Source organism: Babylonia areolata, chromosome 14 (assembly GCF_041734735.1).
Source record: "Babylonia areolata isolate BAREFJ2019XMU chromosome 14, ASM4173473v1, whole genome shotgun sequence".
NCBI lineage: Eukaryota > Metazoa > Mollusca > Gastropoda > Neogastropoda > Buccinidae > Babylonia > Babylonia areolata.
Genome location: NC_134889.1, coordinates 975,842 through 993,155, shown reverse-complemented (window position 1 = coordinate 993,155; position 17,314 = coordinate 975,842). Strand labels below are relative to the sequence as shown.

At 50.3% G+C, this 17,314-nt stretch overlaps 1 protein-coding gene across 3 annotated transcripts in view; it reads left to right on the top strand.

Moving 5' to 3' along the window:
• The window catches only part of LOC143289716 (centrosome-associated protein 350-like), a 186,608-nt gene that overhangs the window by 163,421 nt on the left and 5,873 nt on the right, over positions 1–17,314 (top strand). For 2 of the 3 annotated variants that reach the window (XM_076598781.1, XM_076598783.1), the window contains 7 exons: positions 3,322–3,418; positions 4,911–5,146; positions 5,660–6,139; positions 10,540–10,700; positions 11,159–11,402; positions 12,994–14,006; positions 15,803–17,227. In XM_076598781.1, the coding sequence (XP_076454896.1) occupies positions 3,322–3,418; positions 4,911–5,146; positions 5,660–6,139; positions 10,540–10,700; positions 11,159–11,402; positions 12,994–14,006; positions 15,803–17,227 (3,656 nt within the window). The remainder of the gene's footprint in view (positions 1–3,321; positions 3,419–4,910; positions 5,147–5,659; positions 6,140–10,539; positions 10,701–11,158; positions 11,403–12,993; positions 14,007–15,802; positions 17,228–17,314) is intronic. The other variant, XM_076598782.1, reaches the window with a different exon arrangement.

Here is a 17,314-nt window from a genome sequence, read left to right as displayed (position 1 = left end):
AAATATATATCATTGACTCCATCCTACATATATCCTGTTCCCCCAACTACCTCTGTTTATTTCAAATATATATCATTGACTCCATCCTACATATATCCTGTTCCCCCAACTACCTCTGTTTATTTCAAATATATATCATTGACTCCATCCTACATATATCCTGTTCCCCCAACTACCTCTGTTTATTTCAAATATATATCATTGACTCCATCCTACATATATCCTGTTCCCCCAACTACCTCTGTTTATTTCAAATATATATCATTGACTCCATCCTACATATATCCTGTTCCCCCAACTACCTCTGTTTATTTCAAATATATATCATTGACTCCATCCTACATATATCCTGTTCCCCAACTACCTCTGTTTATTTCAAATATATATCATTGACTCCATCCAACATATATCCTGTTCCCCCAACTACCTCTGTTTATTTCAAATATATATCATTGACTCCATCCAACATATATCCTGTTCCCCCAACTACCTCTGTTTATTTCAAATATATATCATTGACTCCATCCTACATATATCCTGTTCCCCCAACTACCTCTGTTTATTTCAAATATATATCATTGACTCCATCCTACATATATCCTGTTCCCCAACTACCTCTGTTTATTTCAAATATATATCATTGACTCCATCCTACATATATCCTGTTCCCCCAACTACCTCTGTTTATTTCAAATATATATCATTGACTCCATCCTACATATATCCTGTTCCCCCAACTACCTCTGTTTATTTCAAATATATATCATTGACTCCATCCTACATATATCCTGTTCCCCCAACTACCTCTGTTTATTTCAAATATATATCATTGACTCCATCCTACATATATCCTGTTCCCCCAACTACCTCTGTTTATTTCAAATATATATCATTGACTCCATCCTACATATATCCTGTTCCCCCAACTACCTCTGTTTATTTCAAATATATATCATTGACTCCATCCTACATATATCCTGTTCCCCCAACTACCTCTGTTTATTTCAAATATATATCATTGACTCCATCCTACATATATCCTGTTCCCCCAACTACCTCTGTTTATTTCAAATATATATCATTGACTCCATCCTACATATATCCTGTTCCCCCAACTACCTCTGTTTATTTCAAATATATATCATTGACTCCATCCTACATATATCCTGTTACCCCAACTACCTCTGTTTATTTCAAATATATATCATTGACTCCATCCTACATATATCCTGTTCCCCCAACTAACTCTGTTTATTTCAAATATATATCATTGACTCCATCCTACATATATCCTGTTCCCCCAACTACCTCTGTTTATTTCAAATATATATCATTGACTCCATCCTACATATATCCTGTTACCCCAACTACCTCTGTTTATTTCAAATATATATCATTGACTCCATCCTACATATATCCTGTTCCCCCAACTACCTCTGTTTATTTCAAATATATATCATTGACTCCATCCTACATATATCCTGTTCCCCCAACTACCTCTGTTTATTTCAAATATATATCATTGACTCCATCCTACATATATCCTGTTCCCCCAACTACCTCTGTTTATTTCAAATATATATCATTGACTCCATCCAACATATATCCTGTTCCCCCAACTACCTCTGTTTATTTCAAATATATATCATTGACTCCATCCTACATATATCCTGTTCCCCCAACTACCTCTGTTTATTTCAAATATATATCATTGACTCCATCCTACATATATCCTGTTCCCCCAACTACCTCTGTTTATTTCAAATATATATCATTGACTCCATCCAACATATATCCTGTTCCCCCAACTACCTCTGTTTATTTCAAATATATATCATTGACTCCATCCTACATATATCCTGTTCCCCAACTACCTCTGTTTATTTCAAATATATATCATTGACTCCATCCTACATATATCCTGTCCCCCAACTACCTCTGTTTATTTCAAATATATATCATTGACTCCATCCTACATATATCCTGTTCCCCCAACTACCTCTGTTTATTTCAAATATATGTCATTGACTCCATCCAACATATATCCTGTTCCCCCAACTACCTCTGTTTATTTCAAATATATATCATTGACTCCATCCTACATATATCCTGTTCCCCCAACTACCTCTGTTTATTTCAAATATATATCATTGACTCCATCCTACATATATCCTGTTCCCCCAACTACCTCTGTTTATTTCAAATATATATCATTGACTCCATCCAACATATATCCTGTTCCCCCAACTACCTCTGTTTATTTCAAATATATATCATTGACTCCATCCTACATATATCCTGTTCCCCCAACTACCTCTGTTTATTTCAAATATATATCATTGACTCCATCCTACATATATCCTGTTCCCCCAACTACCTCTGTTTATTTCAAATATATATCATTGACTCCATCCTACATATATCCTGTTCCCCCAACTACCTCTGTTTATTTCAAATATATATCATTGACTCCATCCAACATATATCCTGTTCCCCCAACTACCTCTGTTTATTTCAAATATATATCATTGACTCCATCCTACATATATCCTGTTCCCCCAACTACCTCTGTTTATTTCAAATATATATCATTGACTCCATCCTACATATATCCTGTTCCCCCAACTACCTCTGTTTATTTCAAATATATATCATTGACTCCATCCTACATATATCCTGTTCCCCCAACTCATACAACGCCCACCACTCCCTCATCTCTTTTAAAAAAAAATTATTGTAGAAATGTGTTTAACGATAACATTGAAATGTGAAGAGGAATACAGTTTGACAGGACTTGGAACAGTGCAGCTTCCCAGGTTGAGGAACCACAACAGGAGTTTAAGATGACATTGAAAAGGATGGATGTGGGTTGTTGCTGGTTCTGTCGCTGTCCTGTCCTGTTGCTGGTTCTGCAGCCTTGTGGCTGTCCTGTCCTGTCCTGTCCTGTCCTGATGATGGATGTGGGTTGTTGCTGGTTCTCCAGCCTTGTGGCTGTCCTGTCCTGTCCTGTCCTGTCCTGTCCTGTCTCTCCTGATGATGGATGTGGGTTGTTGCTGGTTCTCTGTATCTTCACAGGTGTGTGGAACTTTGATTGTCAACACCATGAGTGCCCACCTGTGTGAGGGCTGTGAGGGTTAGTCTGCTTTCTTCTTCTTTTTCTCCTTCATCTTCTTGTTCATCATCATCTTCTTCTTCTTCTCTTTCTTCATCTTCTACTTCTTTTTCTCCTCCTCCTCCTTCTCCTCTTTCTTCCCCTCCTCCTTCTTCTCTTTCTATCAGATACTGACAGAACAGTGGTCGCTGTGTTATTTTTCATGGCAGATTCAAAGTCTGACTCGGAGATGACACAGAGGAAGGCCAAGTACAAGGGAGACAAACAGAAGATGGAGAAACAACAGAAGATCCGCCTGGACCAGAAGTAAGAATGACTTGTCCTTGGCAGGGAAAGGGGGGTGGGGGGTAAATTTGTACAGTGTGTATCAGATGTGTGTTTGTGTTGTCGGAGTCTGAAAATATGTGTAACCTGTCTGTGTGTGAAGGTGTGTATGAGGGTCTCTCTCTTCCTCTTTTTGAAAGCCATGTTGCGTGTGTGTGTGAAGCTGTGTATGAGTGTCTCTGCCTCTTTTTGAAAGCCACATGATAAGTAAGTGGTGCCTGGTGCTCTGTGTGTGTGTCTGGGGGCCTGTTGAGGTCTGTACCGTGCTCTGTGTGTGTATCTGGGGGCCTGTTGAGGTCTGACCAGTGGTATGTGTGTGTGTCTGGGGGCCTGTTGAGGTCTGTACCGTGCTCTGTGTGTGTATCTGGGGGCCTGTTGAGGTCTGACCAGTGGTATGTGTGTGTATCTGGGGGCCTGTTGAGGTCTGACCAGTGGTATGTGTGTGTATCTGGGGGCCTGTTGAGGTCTGTCCAGTGGTATGTGTGTGTATCTGGGGGCCTATTGAGGTCTGTCCCGTGCTGTGTGTGGGGTCTGGACCTCAAGCAACAATAACAGCTGCCAACTAAGCTGTGTAAAGGAGGACCCAGACCTCCCCAACCCCCCTGCCCTCTTAGGGTTGTGGTGTGTGGTGATGAGTAACATGCAGGCTGGGTGTTGACAACAGGTACCTGACGGTGCAGTGGGTGTTGACAACAGGTACCTGACAGTGCAGTGGGTGTTGACAACAGGTACCTGACCGTAGAATGTGTTGACAACAGGTACCTGACGGTAGAATGTGTTGAAAACAGGTACCTGACGGTGCAGTGGGTTTTGCAGGTACCTGACAGTGCAGTGGGCGTTGACAACAGGTACCTGACCGTAGAATGTGTTGACAACAGGTACCTGACCGTAGAATGTGTTGACAACAGGTACCTGACGGTGCAGTGGGTGTTGACAACAGGTACCTGACGGTGCAGGGGTGTTGACAACAGGTACCTGACCGTAGAATGTGTTGACAACAGGTACCTGCGGGGCAGTGGGTGTTGACAACAGGTACCTGACAGTGCAGAGGGTGTTGACAACAGGTACCTGATGGTGCAGGGGGTGTTGACAACAGGTACCTGACCGTAGAATGTGTTGACAACAGGTACCTGACGGTGCAGTGGGTGTTGACAACAGGTACCTGACAGTGCAGTGGGTGTTGACAACAGGTACCTGACAGTGCAGTGGGCGTTGACAACAGGTACCTGACGGTGCAGTGGGTGTTGACAACAGGTACCTGACGGTGCAGTGGGTGTTGACAACAGGTACCTGACGGTGCAGTGGGTGTTGACAACAGGTACCTGACAGTGCAGTGGGCGTTGACAACAGGTACCTGACAGTGCAGAGGGTGTTGACAACAGGTACCTGACAGTGCAGAGGGTGTTGACAACAGGTACCTGACGGTGCAGTGGGCGTTGACAACAGGTACCTGACAGTGCAGAGGGTGTTGCAGGTACCTGACGGTGCGGGAGCAGAAGCTGATGGAGCGGAGGAAGCAGGCCAGTGAGCTGTTGCGCTGGAAGCAGGACCTGGACGCCGAGGAGCAGAAGGTGCTGCAGCTGGAGCGCTCGGCCCTGCAGGCCTGGGAGGGGCGTGTCTCCCACAAGGCATCCCCCCCCGACAAGACTGACCCCCCGGCACAAAGGGACAAGGACGGTGACAGGCAGCCCGACCAGGTGGAGAGGAAAGGTGAAGGGAGGGAGGGCCGGGGTCTGGCGCTTTGTTTGTTTGTCTCTTTGTTTTCCACCCTTTTTCTTTATTGCCATGGGTTCTCGCTAGTTCTTTTTGTGTGTGTCTACTGTTCATCAGTTGTACATGCACAGCTTCTGCACTTTGGGGAAAAAATCAGAGCTTAAGACTTGGCATTTTAGTATTTATGTTCAGTTCTTTCTTGGCAGGTCAGAAAACGTTACTGCTGACAGGGTTAGAAATACTATTGATAAATTTAATGCTGCCAGAGTTAGAAATATTCTTCAGGTAATCTTGAGTTTTAACTGTATTCACTTAGTGTGGAGCAGTGTACATTTTAAATCACTGTACTGTACAGCAGTTTACGTTTTAAATCACTGTGTTCACTGACTGTGAGGCAGTGTACATTTTAAATCACTGTACTGTACAGCAGTTTACGTTTTAAATCACTGTGTTCACTCACTGTGGAGCAGTGTACATTTTCTGACATCCTTGTTCAACCTGTGTTGCCAGGCAACCTGCGTGCGGAAGTGGCCAGTCGGCCAGAAAAGGTCAGCACCCCGCGGACAGCACGCACGGACCCGGCCAGCACCCCGCGGTCAGCGGTGGATTCCTACACCCCCTTCAGCCAGTCAGAGGCCGTGTCCACCCACATCACAGCCTCAGCGTCGGACAAGAAGTCTCCCACAGACAGCAGCACCAGATCCCGTGCTCCGGGCACCAGGTCCTCGGAGACGTCCATCGCGGAGGACGTGGCTGACGGCAGTGAGGTGCCCACCCAGCTGGAGTCGAGCCCCGACCGGCGTGTGGACTCCAGCGACGACACCATCATCAACAGCTCCGTCAATGAGGAGGAGGAGGCGGAGAGTCGCAGCAAGGGGAAGAAGTCGCCCGTGGGTAGGTTGCTTCCCCCTGGAAAGTCCCCCCTCCCTCAGCCCTGGTCCCACAAGACGGGCTCGGAAAGCGAGTCGGAAGAGTCGGTGTCCCACACAGGTCAGAGCCTTGGTGGTGTGAGGGTGTGGGGGTGTGAGCTGTGTGTGCTGTGTCACCTGTCCTGGCTGTTGGCCCCCCCCTCTCCCTCTCTCCTCTCTGGCTTTTTCAGCAGAGTGGGAAGTGAAGAGTCCTTGCTGTTGCTTTCTCCGCCATTACCCTGTGTACATGCAGTGACTATGTACATGTTGATCCTTCCTCTCTGACCGTCCACTTCGTCATCATCATCATCATCATCATCACTCAGGGTCCATTGTGCACGCAGACCTGGTCTCTCAGTGTCTGTGATGTAAAGGTTTGGGCTTCGGTTTGCTTGTCTTGGAGAGAGGGAGGGAGAGAGAGAGGGGCTGGGAGAGAGACGGGCTGGGAGAGAGAGAGAGGGGGGAGGCTGGGAGAGAGGGAGAGAGAGAGGGGGGAGGCTTGGAGAGAGGGAGAGGGGGGAGGCTGGGAGAGAGGGAGAGAGAGAGGGGGGAGGCTGGGAGAGAGGGAGAGAGAGAGGGGGGAGGCTGGGAGAGGGGGGAGGCTGGGAGAGAGGGAGAGAGAGAGGGGGGAGGCTGGGAGAGGGGGGAGGCTGGGAGAGAGGGGGAGGCTGGGAGAGAGGGAGAGGGGGGGAGGCTAGGAGAGAGAGAGAGGGGGGGAGGCTGGGAGAGAGGGAGAGGGGGGGAGGCTAGGAGAGAGAGAGAGGGGGGGAGGCTGGGAGAGAGGGAGAGGGGGGGAGGCTAGGAGAGAGAGAGAGGGGGGAGGCTGGGAGAGAGGGAGAGGGGGGGAGGCTGGGAGAGAGAGAGAGGGGGGAGGCTGGGAGAGAGGGGGAGGCTGGGAGAGAGGGGGAGGCTGGGAGAGAGAGAGGGGGGGGAGGCTGGGAGAGGGGGGGAGGCTGGGAGAGAGGGAGAGAGAGAGGGGGGAGGCTGGGAGAGGGGGGAGAGAGGGAGAGAGATAGGGGGGAGAGAGGGAGAGAGAGGGGGGGGGGAGGCTGGGAGAGAGAGAGAGAGAGAGGGGGGAGGCTGGGAGAGAGGGGGAGGCTGGGAGAGAGGGAGAGAGAGAGGGGGGAGGCTGGGAGAGAGGGGGAGGCTGGGAGAGAGGGAGAGAGAGGGGGGGAGGCTGGGAGAGAGAGAAGGGGGAGGCTGGGAGAGGGGGGAGGCTGGGAGGGGGGGAGGCTGGGAGAGAGGGAGAGAGAGGGGGGGGAGGCTGGGAGAGAGGGAGAGAGGGGGGGGGAGGCTGGGAGAGAGGGAGAGAGAGAGGGGGGAGGCTGGGAGAGAGAGGGGGGCTGGGAGAGAGGGAGAGAGAGGGGGGCTGGGAGAGAGAGAGAGGAAAAGGAAAGCTGACCAGTTGAGATGTGATTGGTGACAGTTTCCACACTGCCGTGCAGCTCTGTGTGTGACAGCGTGATCCCAGGTGGGGAGAGTTGTTCTGGTTGATGCCTAATCCTGCATGGTCAGAAAGTGGCCTTGAAAGTGTGTGTGTGCATGGTGCACAACATGTCACAGCTTCTCTGCTGTCTCCAGGCTGTGCTGACAGCTGTGTACAGTGTGTGTGTGTGTGTGTGTGCATGGTGCACAACATGTCACAGCTTCTCTGCTGTCTCCGGGCTGTGCCGACAGCTGTGTACAGTGTGTGTGTGTGTGCATGGTGCACAACATGTCACAGCTTCTCTGCTGTCTCCAGGCTGTGCTGACAGCTGTGTACAGTGTGTGTGTGTGCATGGTGCACAACATGTCACAGCTTCTCTGCTGTCTCCGGGCTGTGCTGACAGCTGTGTACAGTGTGTGTGTGTGTGCATGGTGCACAACATGTCACAGCTTCTCTGCTGTCTCCGGGCTGTGCTGACAGCTGTGTACAGTGTGTGTGTGTGTGCATGGTGCACAACATGTCACAGCTTCTCTGCTGTCTCCAGGGCTGTGCTGACAGCTGTGTACAGTGTGTGTGTGTGTGCATGGTGCACAACATGTCACAGCTTCACTGCTGTCTCCAGGCTGTGCTGACAGCTGTGTACAGTGTGTGTGTGTGTGCATGGTGCACAACATGTCACAGCTTCTCTGCTGTCTCCGGGCTGTGCTGACAGCTGTGTACAGTGTGTGTGTGTGTGCATGGTGCACAACATGTCACAGCTTCTCTGCTGTCTCCGGGCTGTGCTGACAGCTGTGTACAGTGTGTGTGTGTGTGTGCATGGTGCACAACATGTCACAGCTTCTCTGCTTTCTCCGGGCTGTGCTGACAGCTGTGTACAGTGTGTGTGTGTGTGCATGGTGCACAACATGTCACAGCTTCTCTGCTGTCTCCGGGCTGTGCTGACAGCTGTGTACAGTGTGTGTGTGTGTGTGTGCATGGTGCACAACATGTCACAGCTTCTCTGCTGTCTCCGGGCTGTGCTGACAGCTGTGTACAGTGTGTGTGTGTGCATGGTGCACAACATGTCACAGCTTCTCTGCTGTCTCCAGGCTGTGCTGACAGCTGTGTACAGTGTGTGTGTGTGTGTGTGCATGGTGCACAACATGTCACAGCTTCTCTGCTGTCTCCGGGCTGTGCTGACAGCTGTGTACAGTGTGTGTGTGTGTGCATGGTGCACAACATGTCACAGCTTCTCTGCTGTCTCCGGGCTGTGCTGACAGCTGTGTACAGTGTGTGTGTGTGTGTGTGCATGGTGCACAACATGTCACAGCTTCTCTGCTGTATCCGGGCTGTGCTGACAGCTGTGTACAATGTGTGTGTGTGTGTGCATGGTGCACAACATGTCACAGCTTCTCTGCTGTCTCCGGGCTGTGCTGACAGCTGTGTACAGTGTGTGTGTGTGTGCATGGTGCACAACATGTCACAGCTTCTCTGCTGTCTCCGGGCTGTGCTGACAGCTGTGTACAGTGTGTGTGTGCATGGTGCACAACATGTCACAGCTTCTCTGCTGTCTCCGGGCTGTGCTGACAGCTGTGTACAGTGTGTGTGTGCATGGTGCACAACATGTCACAGCTTCTCTGCTGTCTCCGGGCTGTGCTGACAGCTGTGTACAGTGTGTGTGTGTGTGCATGGTGCACAACATGTCACAGCTTCTCTGCTGTCTCTGGGCTGTGCTGACAGCTAAGGGCCACAGCTCTGTCCTTCACTGTTCTCTCCAGGTTGAAGACAAGGTGGTGGTGTGTGTGTGTGGAGGGGGGGGGGGGGGTAATAACTGCTTTGTTGGCTGTTCACCTGGGGCTGGGTGTGGATGTGGGTGTGGCAGAACTAGACAGTTGGTGTTGTGCTGGCTTTTTGACCATTGTTGTAGGGCTTGCTGTGTCAATGTGGTCAGTGTCGTGGTGGTGAACAGGTGGTGTGAAAACCGCCCCTTGAGGAGGGAGAGGTCATGTTGTGGGACAAGCAGCACTTTGGGCACTTCAGTATTTGTGATATTCCTCATGTTGACAGGACAACAGATACATTTGACAGGACATATACATTGCAGGGAGAAAAGAAAGGAATATAAAAAAAAGGGTGGTTCTGCACTGAAGTGACACTCTCTTCAGCCAGAATTTCACACAGAGAAATCTGTTGTGACAAAAACTAATGTGATACAATGCAATACAGTACAGTACAGCACAATGCAATACAGTGCAGCACAATACAATACAATTCAGTAGAATGCAATACAATACAAATGTAAAACCACTATGTTTGTTTCACACACATGTTTCCGCATTAAGATGGCCCATGAGACACACACACAAGATGACACAGTGTTGACAGACAGCAAAAGATGTGTCAGAACAAGAGATGACATGTGTACACCTTGCAGACTGATGCTCCAGATATTGACGGTGGTGTTGATGTTGATGGTGAGAGAGGACTCTGTCCTTGCAGTTTTGGACCTTCATGGCTGTCATAACGCCTTGCAGTGATCTGGGCTTTGCTGTCTTCCAGGATTGTGTTTCTTCATAAAGGATTTAAAACATCCCATGTGTATTATTGCATCGTCTGTTCAGAAATTATTCCAGACATCGTGCGCATTATATTGCATCGTCTGTTCAGAAGTTATTCCAAACATTGTGTGCATTATATTGCATCGTCTGTTCAGAAGTTATTCCAAACATTGTGTGAATATTATTACATCGTCTGTTCAGAAGTTATTCCAAACATTGTGTGAATATTATTACATCGTCTGTTCAGAAGTTAATTGTGTGAATATTATTACATTGTCTGTTCAGAAGTTACTCCAAACATTGTGTGAATATTATTGTATCGTCTGTTCAGAAGTTAATTCCAAACATTGTGTGCATCATATTGTTCAGTTTGTTCAGAAAGGATTCAAAACATTCCATACATTGTACAGCTGGGGTCTATTCATGAATAATTGACAACCTTCTCAGCCGTGTGCACTGTTCATCCCTTCCCATGCTTTATTCCACCCCTCCATTGTCTGCCCGATGCCTGGGCCACAGAGACCCAGTCGGACGTGTCAGACTACGAGGTTCGGATCCGACAGCTGAGCGACATGCTGCGTCGCCGGAGGAAGGAGGCAGACATGCTGAAGAAAGAGCGGTCCCGCAGAATGAAGGAGAAACTGCGCGCACAGGAAGAGTCCCTCAAGAAACAAGTGGAGGTCAGTCACTGTGCAGTCAGGGAGAGGTGTCTCGTCATAGTCAGGCTTTCAAACCTGAAATAAAGGAGGAAAAAAATGTAGTTTTTCCACTTTCCATGTATGTTTAACAGTCCCAACAACATTTGATACTTTCACTTTTTCTTTTCTTTCCTCTTTTTTAGATAAAAAAAAAAAAAAATTATTTAAAATAGAAAAACATGATTCAAAACAACAGATGATTTTTAAAAATAATTATGATACTAATTTTGTTTTTGTAAAGAGTTGAATCTTTTGCAGAGATAAATCAAAAGTGCTTTCACGCCAGTCATTGATATGTTTGTAGAACTGTGAAACATAGCTGTGTGTGTTGTATTGTATTGACTATGCGTGTGTCCAGGCCCATGAGATGCACACACCTGTCACTGACGTGTCATGTAGAACTGCGAAACAAAGCTCTGTGTGTGTGTGTGTGTGTCCAGGCCTACGAGATGTACATCGCCCAAGTGAAGCAGGAGCAGCAGGACCTGGAGCAGGAAGGCAGCAAGCCAACCGTGCCCCCCAAGATCAAACAGCCTGGCCCAAACACTGCCAAGACCCGAACCAGCCCCTCCTCCTCACCCTCCCCCAGCCGTGGCCACCGCTCACCCACCGAGCGCTCACCCAACTACTCCTCCAGCTTTGACGGCACCGACTCCAACCTGCACTCCCCGGCCCTGTCTGAAGGTGAGGGCACTGTGCTCAGTGTGTGCTGTGTGGTGCCTTCTGTGTGTGTCACACTGACTGTCACACTGACTCACACTGACTGTCACACTGACTGTCACACTGACTAACACTGTCACTCTGACTGTCACACTGACTGACACACTGACTGTCACACTGACTAACACTGTCACTCTGACTGTCACACTGACTGACACACTGACTGTCACACTGACTGCAGGGGTCTTTCTGTGTGTCTGGTGCCTTCCGTGTGTGTCACACTGACTGACACACTGACTGACACACTGACTAACACTGTCACTCTGACTGTCACACTGACTGACACACTGACTGTCACACTGACTGTCACACTGACTGCAAGGGTCTTTCTGTGTGTCTGGTGCCTTCCATGTGTCACACTGACTGTCACACTGACTGACACTGACTGTCACACTGACTGACACTGACTGTCACACTGACTGCAGGGGTCTTTCTGTGTGTCTGGTGCCTTCCATGTGTCACACTGACTGTCACACTGACTGACACTGACTGCAGGGGTCTTTCTGTGTGTCTGGTGCCTTCCATGTGTCACACTGACTGACACTGACTGTCACACTGACTGTCACACAGACTGCAGGGGTCTTTCTGTGTGTCTGGTGCCTTCCGTGTGTGTCACACTGACTGTCACACTGACTGACACACTGACTAACACTGTCACTCTGGCTGTCACACTGACTGACACACTGACTCACACTGACTGCAGGGGTCTTTCTGTGTGTCTGATGCCTTCCATGTGTCACACTGACTGTCACACTGACTGACACTGACTGTCACACTGACTGACACTGACTGCAGGGGTCTTTCTGAGTGTCTGGTGCCTTCCATGTGTCACACTGACTGTCACACTGACTGACACTGACTGTCACACTGACTGACACTGACTGCAGGGGTCTTTCTGAGTGTCTGGTGCCTTCCGTGTGTCACACTGACTGTCACACTGACTGCCACTGACTGTCACACTGACTGCCACTGACTGTCACACTGACTGACACTGACTGCAGGGGTCTTTCTGTGTGTCTGGTGCCTTCCATGTGTCACACTGACTGTCACACTGACTGTCACTGGCCTTCACACTGACTGACACTGACTGTCACACTGACTGCAGGGGGTCTTTCTGTGTGTCATGGTGTGTGTGTGTACCATGTTTGCCTTAGTTAGAGAGCACTCTTGTTGCTTTTTCCATGTGGTAATTAGTTTGTCTGAATTATTTCTTCACACTTGTATTGTGTAGACTGTTTTACGGGCTCTTGGCATTTGTCTCTGAGTGATGATTGACACTGCCATTGTCATCAGTGGTGATTGACATTGCCGTTACCATCAGTGATGATTGACATTGCTGTTATCATTAGTGGTGATTGACATTGCAGTTATCATCCGTGGTGATTGACATTGCATTTATCATCAGTGATGAACACCCCCATGACTGTTCCCTTTTGACATCAATGTGGTCCCTGTGTTGACACCAATGTGGTCCCTGTGTTGAGACCAATGTGGTCCCTGTGTTGACATCAATGTGGTCCCTGTGTTGACATCAATGTGGTCCCTGTGTTGACAGATTCCAGAGTGTTGTCTCCCCTGGACAAGGGAGGCAAGAAGTCGACACCCTCCAGCCTGATGGAGCGGATCTCAGAGGGCAGTGAGGCCTCCGAGCCCAGTGGTCAGGGAGCCAGGAAGGGTGGGGACAGGACCACGGTCAGCGTGTCCCAGGCCAGCAGTCTGTCAGAGGCCATTGAGGAGGCAGCAGACTCTGGCAGTGCTGCCTCAGACTCCTCCCCTTCAGCCATCCTCAACATCCAGACCAGTCGCCCAGCCAAGGCGGACTCTGAGAACAGCGGTGCCAGAGAGGAAGAGAACAAGAAGGGGGCCAGCGTGGCGGAGGACGTGTCCTACAGTCAGGACTTCTCAGAGGCCGTGTCCCAGAGTCTGGCCCACTCCCACAGCAGGCTGCAGGCCTCGGAGGCTTCTGGGCGCGCAGCTGCCAAGTCGGAAGTGTCAGAGGTCATCGAAAGCGCCGTCTCTGTGTCCACGGCCAAGTCAGACAGCTCTGGTGCCCCCCGGTTTGACCTGAAGGGGCCCAGCCCTGCGGAGAAGGACAAGGAGGGGTCAGTGTCCACTTCATCCCGCCCCGCCACAGGCATCCAGGAGTCGGACAGTGAGAGCGAGTCCCGCCTCAACTCGCACAGGACTCCCTCCCGTCCCTCCAGTGAGAGGTCAACGGGGTCAACGACCTACAGCGACTTCCATGACCTGGACCAGGAGGAAGAGGATGTCATCAGCTCGGAGTCTGACCGCACCCCTGTCAAGGTGTCGGCACCCCCCAGGGACCGCTCACAGGACCACTCACAGGACCGCTCACAGGACCGCTCACATGGCGTCAGGACAGAGGAGGACATCAGTGAGCACATCTCGGTCAGCCTGCCGTCCATCTCGGAGAAGAAGTCGTCGGTCAGCCAGGCCACGGCCCTGGGTCATCAGAACTCCATCGATGCTGTGCTGGGGGACCTGCTGGGGGATGATGACGCCACCCCCACCCACACACCACGCGCCCTCTCCCCCGCCCTCCACCAGGTCAGGCTCTTATGTCTGTGCTGTGTCCTGTGTAAAGCTTTGTTGTGAAGGAAATGTCATGTCTGCTGTGTCCTGTGTGAAGGAAATGTCATGTCTGTGCTGTGGCCTGTGTGAAGCTTTGTTGTGAAGGAAATGTCATGTCTGTGCTGTGTCCTGTGTGAAGGAAATGTCATGTCTGTGCTGTGTCCTGTGTAAAGCTTTGTTGTGAAGGAAATGTCATGTCTGTGCTGTGTCCTGTGTGAAGGAAATGTCATGTCTGTGCTGTGTCCTGTGTAAAGCTTTGTTGTGAAGGAAATGTCATGTCTGTGCTGTGTCCTGTGTGAAGGAAATGTCATGTCTGTGCTGTGGCCTGTGTGAAGCTTTGTTGTGAAGGAAATGTCATGTCTGTGCTGTGTCCTGTGTGAAGCTTTGTTGTGAAGGAAATGTCATGTCTGTGCTGTGTCCTGTGTGAAGCTTTGTTGTGAAGGAAATGTCATGTCTGTGCTGTGTCCTGTGTGAAGGAAATGTCATGTCTGTGCTGTGTCCTGTGTAAAGCTTTGTTGTGAAGGAAATGTCATGTCTGTGCTGTGTCCTGTGTGAAGGAAATGTCACGTCTGTGCTGTGTCCTGTGTGAAGCTTTGTTGTGAAGGAAATGTCATGTCTGTGCTGTGTCCTGTGTGAAGCTTTGCTGTGAAGGAAATGTCATGTCTGTGCTGTGTTCTGTGTGAAGCTTTGTTGTGAAGGAAATGTCATGTCTGTGCTGTGTCCTGTGTGAAGGAAACGTCATGTCTGTGCTGTGTCCAGTGTGATGCTTTGTTGTGAAGGAAATGTCATGTCTGTGCTGTGTCCTGTGTGAAGCTTTGTTGTGAAGGAAATGTCATGTCTGTGCTGTGTCCTGTGTGAAGCTTTGTTGTGAAGGAAATGTCATGTCTGTGCTGTGTCCTGTGTGAAGGAAATGTCATGTCTGTGCTGTGTCCTGTGTGAAGGAAATGTCATGTCTGTGCTGTGTCCTGTGTGAAGGAAATGTCATGTCTGTGCTGTGTCCTGTGTGAAGCTCTGTTGTGAAGGAAGTGTCATGTCTGTGCTGTGTCCTGTGTGAAGGAAATGTCATGTCTGTGCTGTGTTCTGTGTGAAGCTTTGTTGTGAAGGAAATGTCATGTCTGTGCTGTGTCCTGTGTGAAGCTTTGTTGTGAAGGAAATGTCATGTCTGTGCTGTGTCCTGTGTGAAGGAAATGTCATGTCTGTGCTGTGCCCTGTGTGAAGCTTTGTTGTGAAGGAAATGTCATGTCTGTGTTGTGTCCTGTGTGAAGGAAATGTCATGTCTGTGCTGTGTCCTGTGTGAAGCTTTGCTGTGAAGGAAATGTCATGTCTGTGCTGTGTCCTGTGTGAAGGAAATGTCATGTCTGTGCTGTGTCCTGTGTGAAGGAAATGTCATGTCTGTGATGTGTTCTGTGTGAAGCTTTGTTGTGAAGGAAATGTCATGTCTACTGTGTCCTGTGTGAAGCTCTTTGTTCTGAAGGAATGTCATCCCAGAGGTTGTGTGTGAGGCTGTGTTCTGTCTGAATCATGTGATCACATCTGAAAACACCATCCTTAACTTGTAGAACTCTACAGAAATCATCAACACAGCAGCCGGGTAACACTTCTTTCTGCAATTCTTGACGTGATGTACAGTTGATGTAAACATGTTGTTTGATTGAATAAGTTGTCTGTAGTTGAACTCTGTGTGATGTCAGTCAGTTCAGGCCAGAAGAAGGGCAGTGAGTGACATTGACAGGACATGTGTGACTGACCTCAGTGATGCCTTGTCCGTGCAGGAGGACGCCCCAGACCCCCTCCTGATGACGGACCCCTTGGCAGATTTCCACGAAGGCGACCCCGTGCTGGTGTGGGGGCGTGTTCCGGCCACGCTGCGCTTCAAGGGCGTGGTGACCTTTGCCCCCGGCCACTGGGCGGGCGTGGAGCTGAGGACGGCAAAGGGGGACATGGACGGAGAGCGTGACGGACATCGCTACTTCTCCTGCCCCCCCCTCCATGGCCTGCTGGTGCCGGGCAGCGACATCTCTGCTCTGGAGGAGGAGGAGGGGGCGGATGGCAAGGGGGGGAGGGAGGGCAGTGAGGCCAGGAGTGCCGAGGAGTCCCTGACGGAGCAAGACGTGTCCTCCGCCACAGAGGAGTCGGTGGTTGAAGAGGCGAAGAGGGAGGAGGAGGAGGTGAAGATGGAGGAGGAGGAGGAAGGGGGGGAGGTGAGGGAGGAGCGCCACAACCTGGCCCTGCTGGCCGATGACATCACGGCCGACCTGACCCGCTCCCTGGTGGAGGACAGCATGACAGCCATCAGCACCATCGCCACCCGCCAGTCATCCCCCCGCCAGGACAGGACTCCGCCCCCTACCCTGCCCAAGCCTACACCTACATCTCCCCGAGACAAAATGCCACCCCCCACCCAGCCTAAGCCTACATCTCCACAAGACAAAACGCCACCCCCCACCCTGCCCAAACCTACATCTCCACAGGACAAAACGCCACCCCCCACCCTCCCTAAGCCTACATCCCCACTGGAGAAGACTCCACCCCCCACCCTGCCCAAGCCACATAGAGAGGAAGAGGTGACAGCTGATTCCCCCGTCAGCTCACCCAAATCTCCAACGTCACCGGAACTCAAGACCCCTCCCTCAACCCTGCCCAAGCCTCAGAAGCCCCCAGAAAAAACTCCTCCACCCACCCTCCCCAAACCACAAACGTCACCAGAGAAATCATCACCCACAGCAGTACCTGAGCCACAGACAGCAGCAGACAAAACCCCTCCCCCAACCCTCCTCAAACTCCACACTTCCCCAGAAGAGAAGACGCCCCCTGCCACCCTGCCCAAGCCCAAGGTACCGTGGGAAGACGACAGTGAGGAGAAGGAGGAGGAGGAAGAGGAGAAGGAGGGCAAAGTTCAGAAGGTGACGACCTCCATGGTGGACGGCCTTCTGAAGGACGCTATATCACAGATGATGCACATCCGCCGCAAGGGTCAGCGTGGTGAGGAGTCATCATCGCTGTCGTCATCATCGCTGATCAACGGGGTGTCCGACGACAGTGGGGTGGACCCCTCTCACGACAGCAGCCTGGACCGTGCTCTCCAGGCCTCTCCGGAGCCGGAGACTGGTGGGGAGGAGATGAAGAGACCCATGTCTCCTGAGCCGTTCCAGCGCCCCAAGTCTCCGGTGCCAGTCAACAGTCCTTCGCAGGAAGAGGTGAGGGGGGTGGGGCAGGGGGCCTTTTTTGTGTTGTACTCTGTCACAGCACCGCGCAGGCTGTGAAGTTGGGGCTGCTCTTCTGAC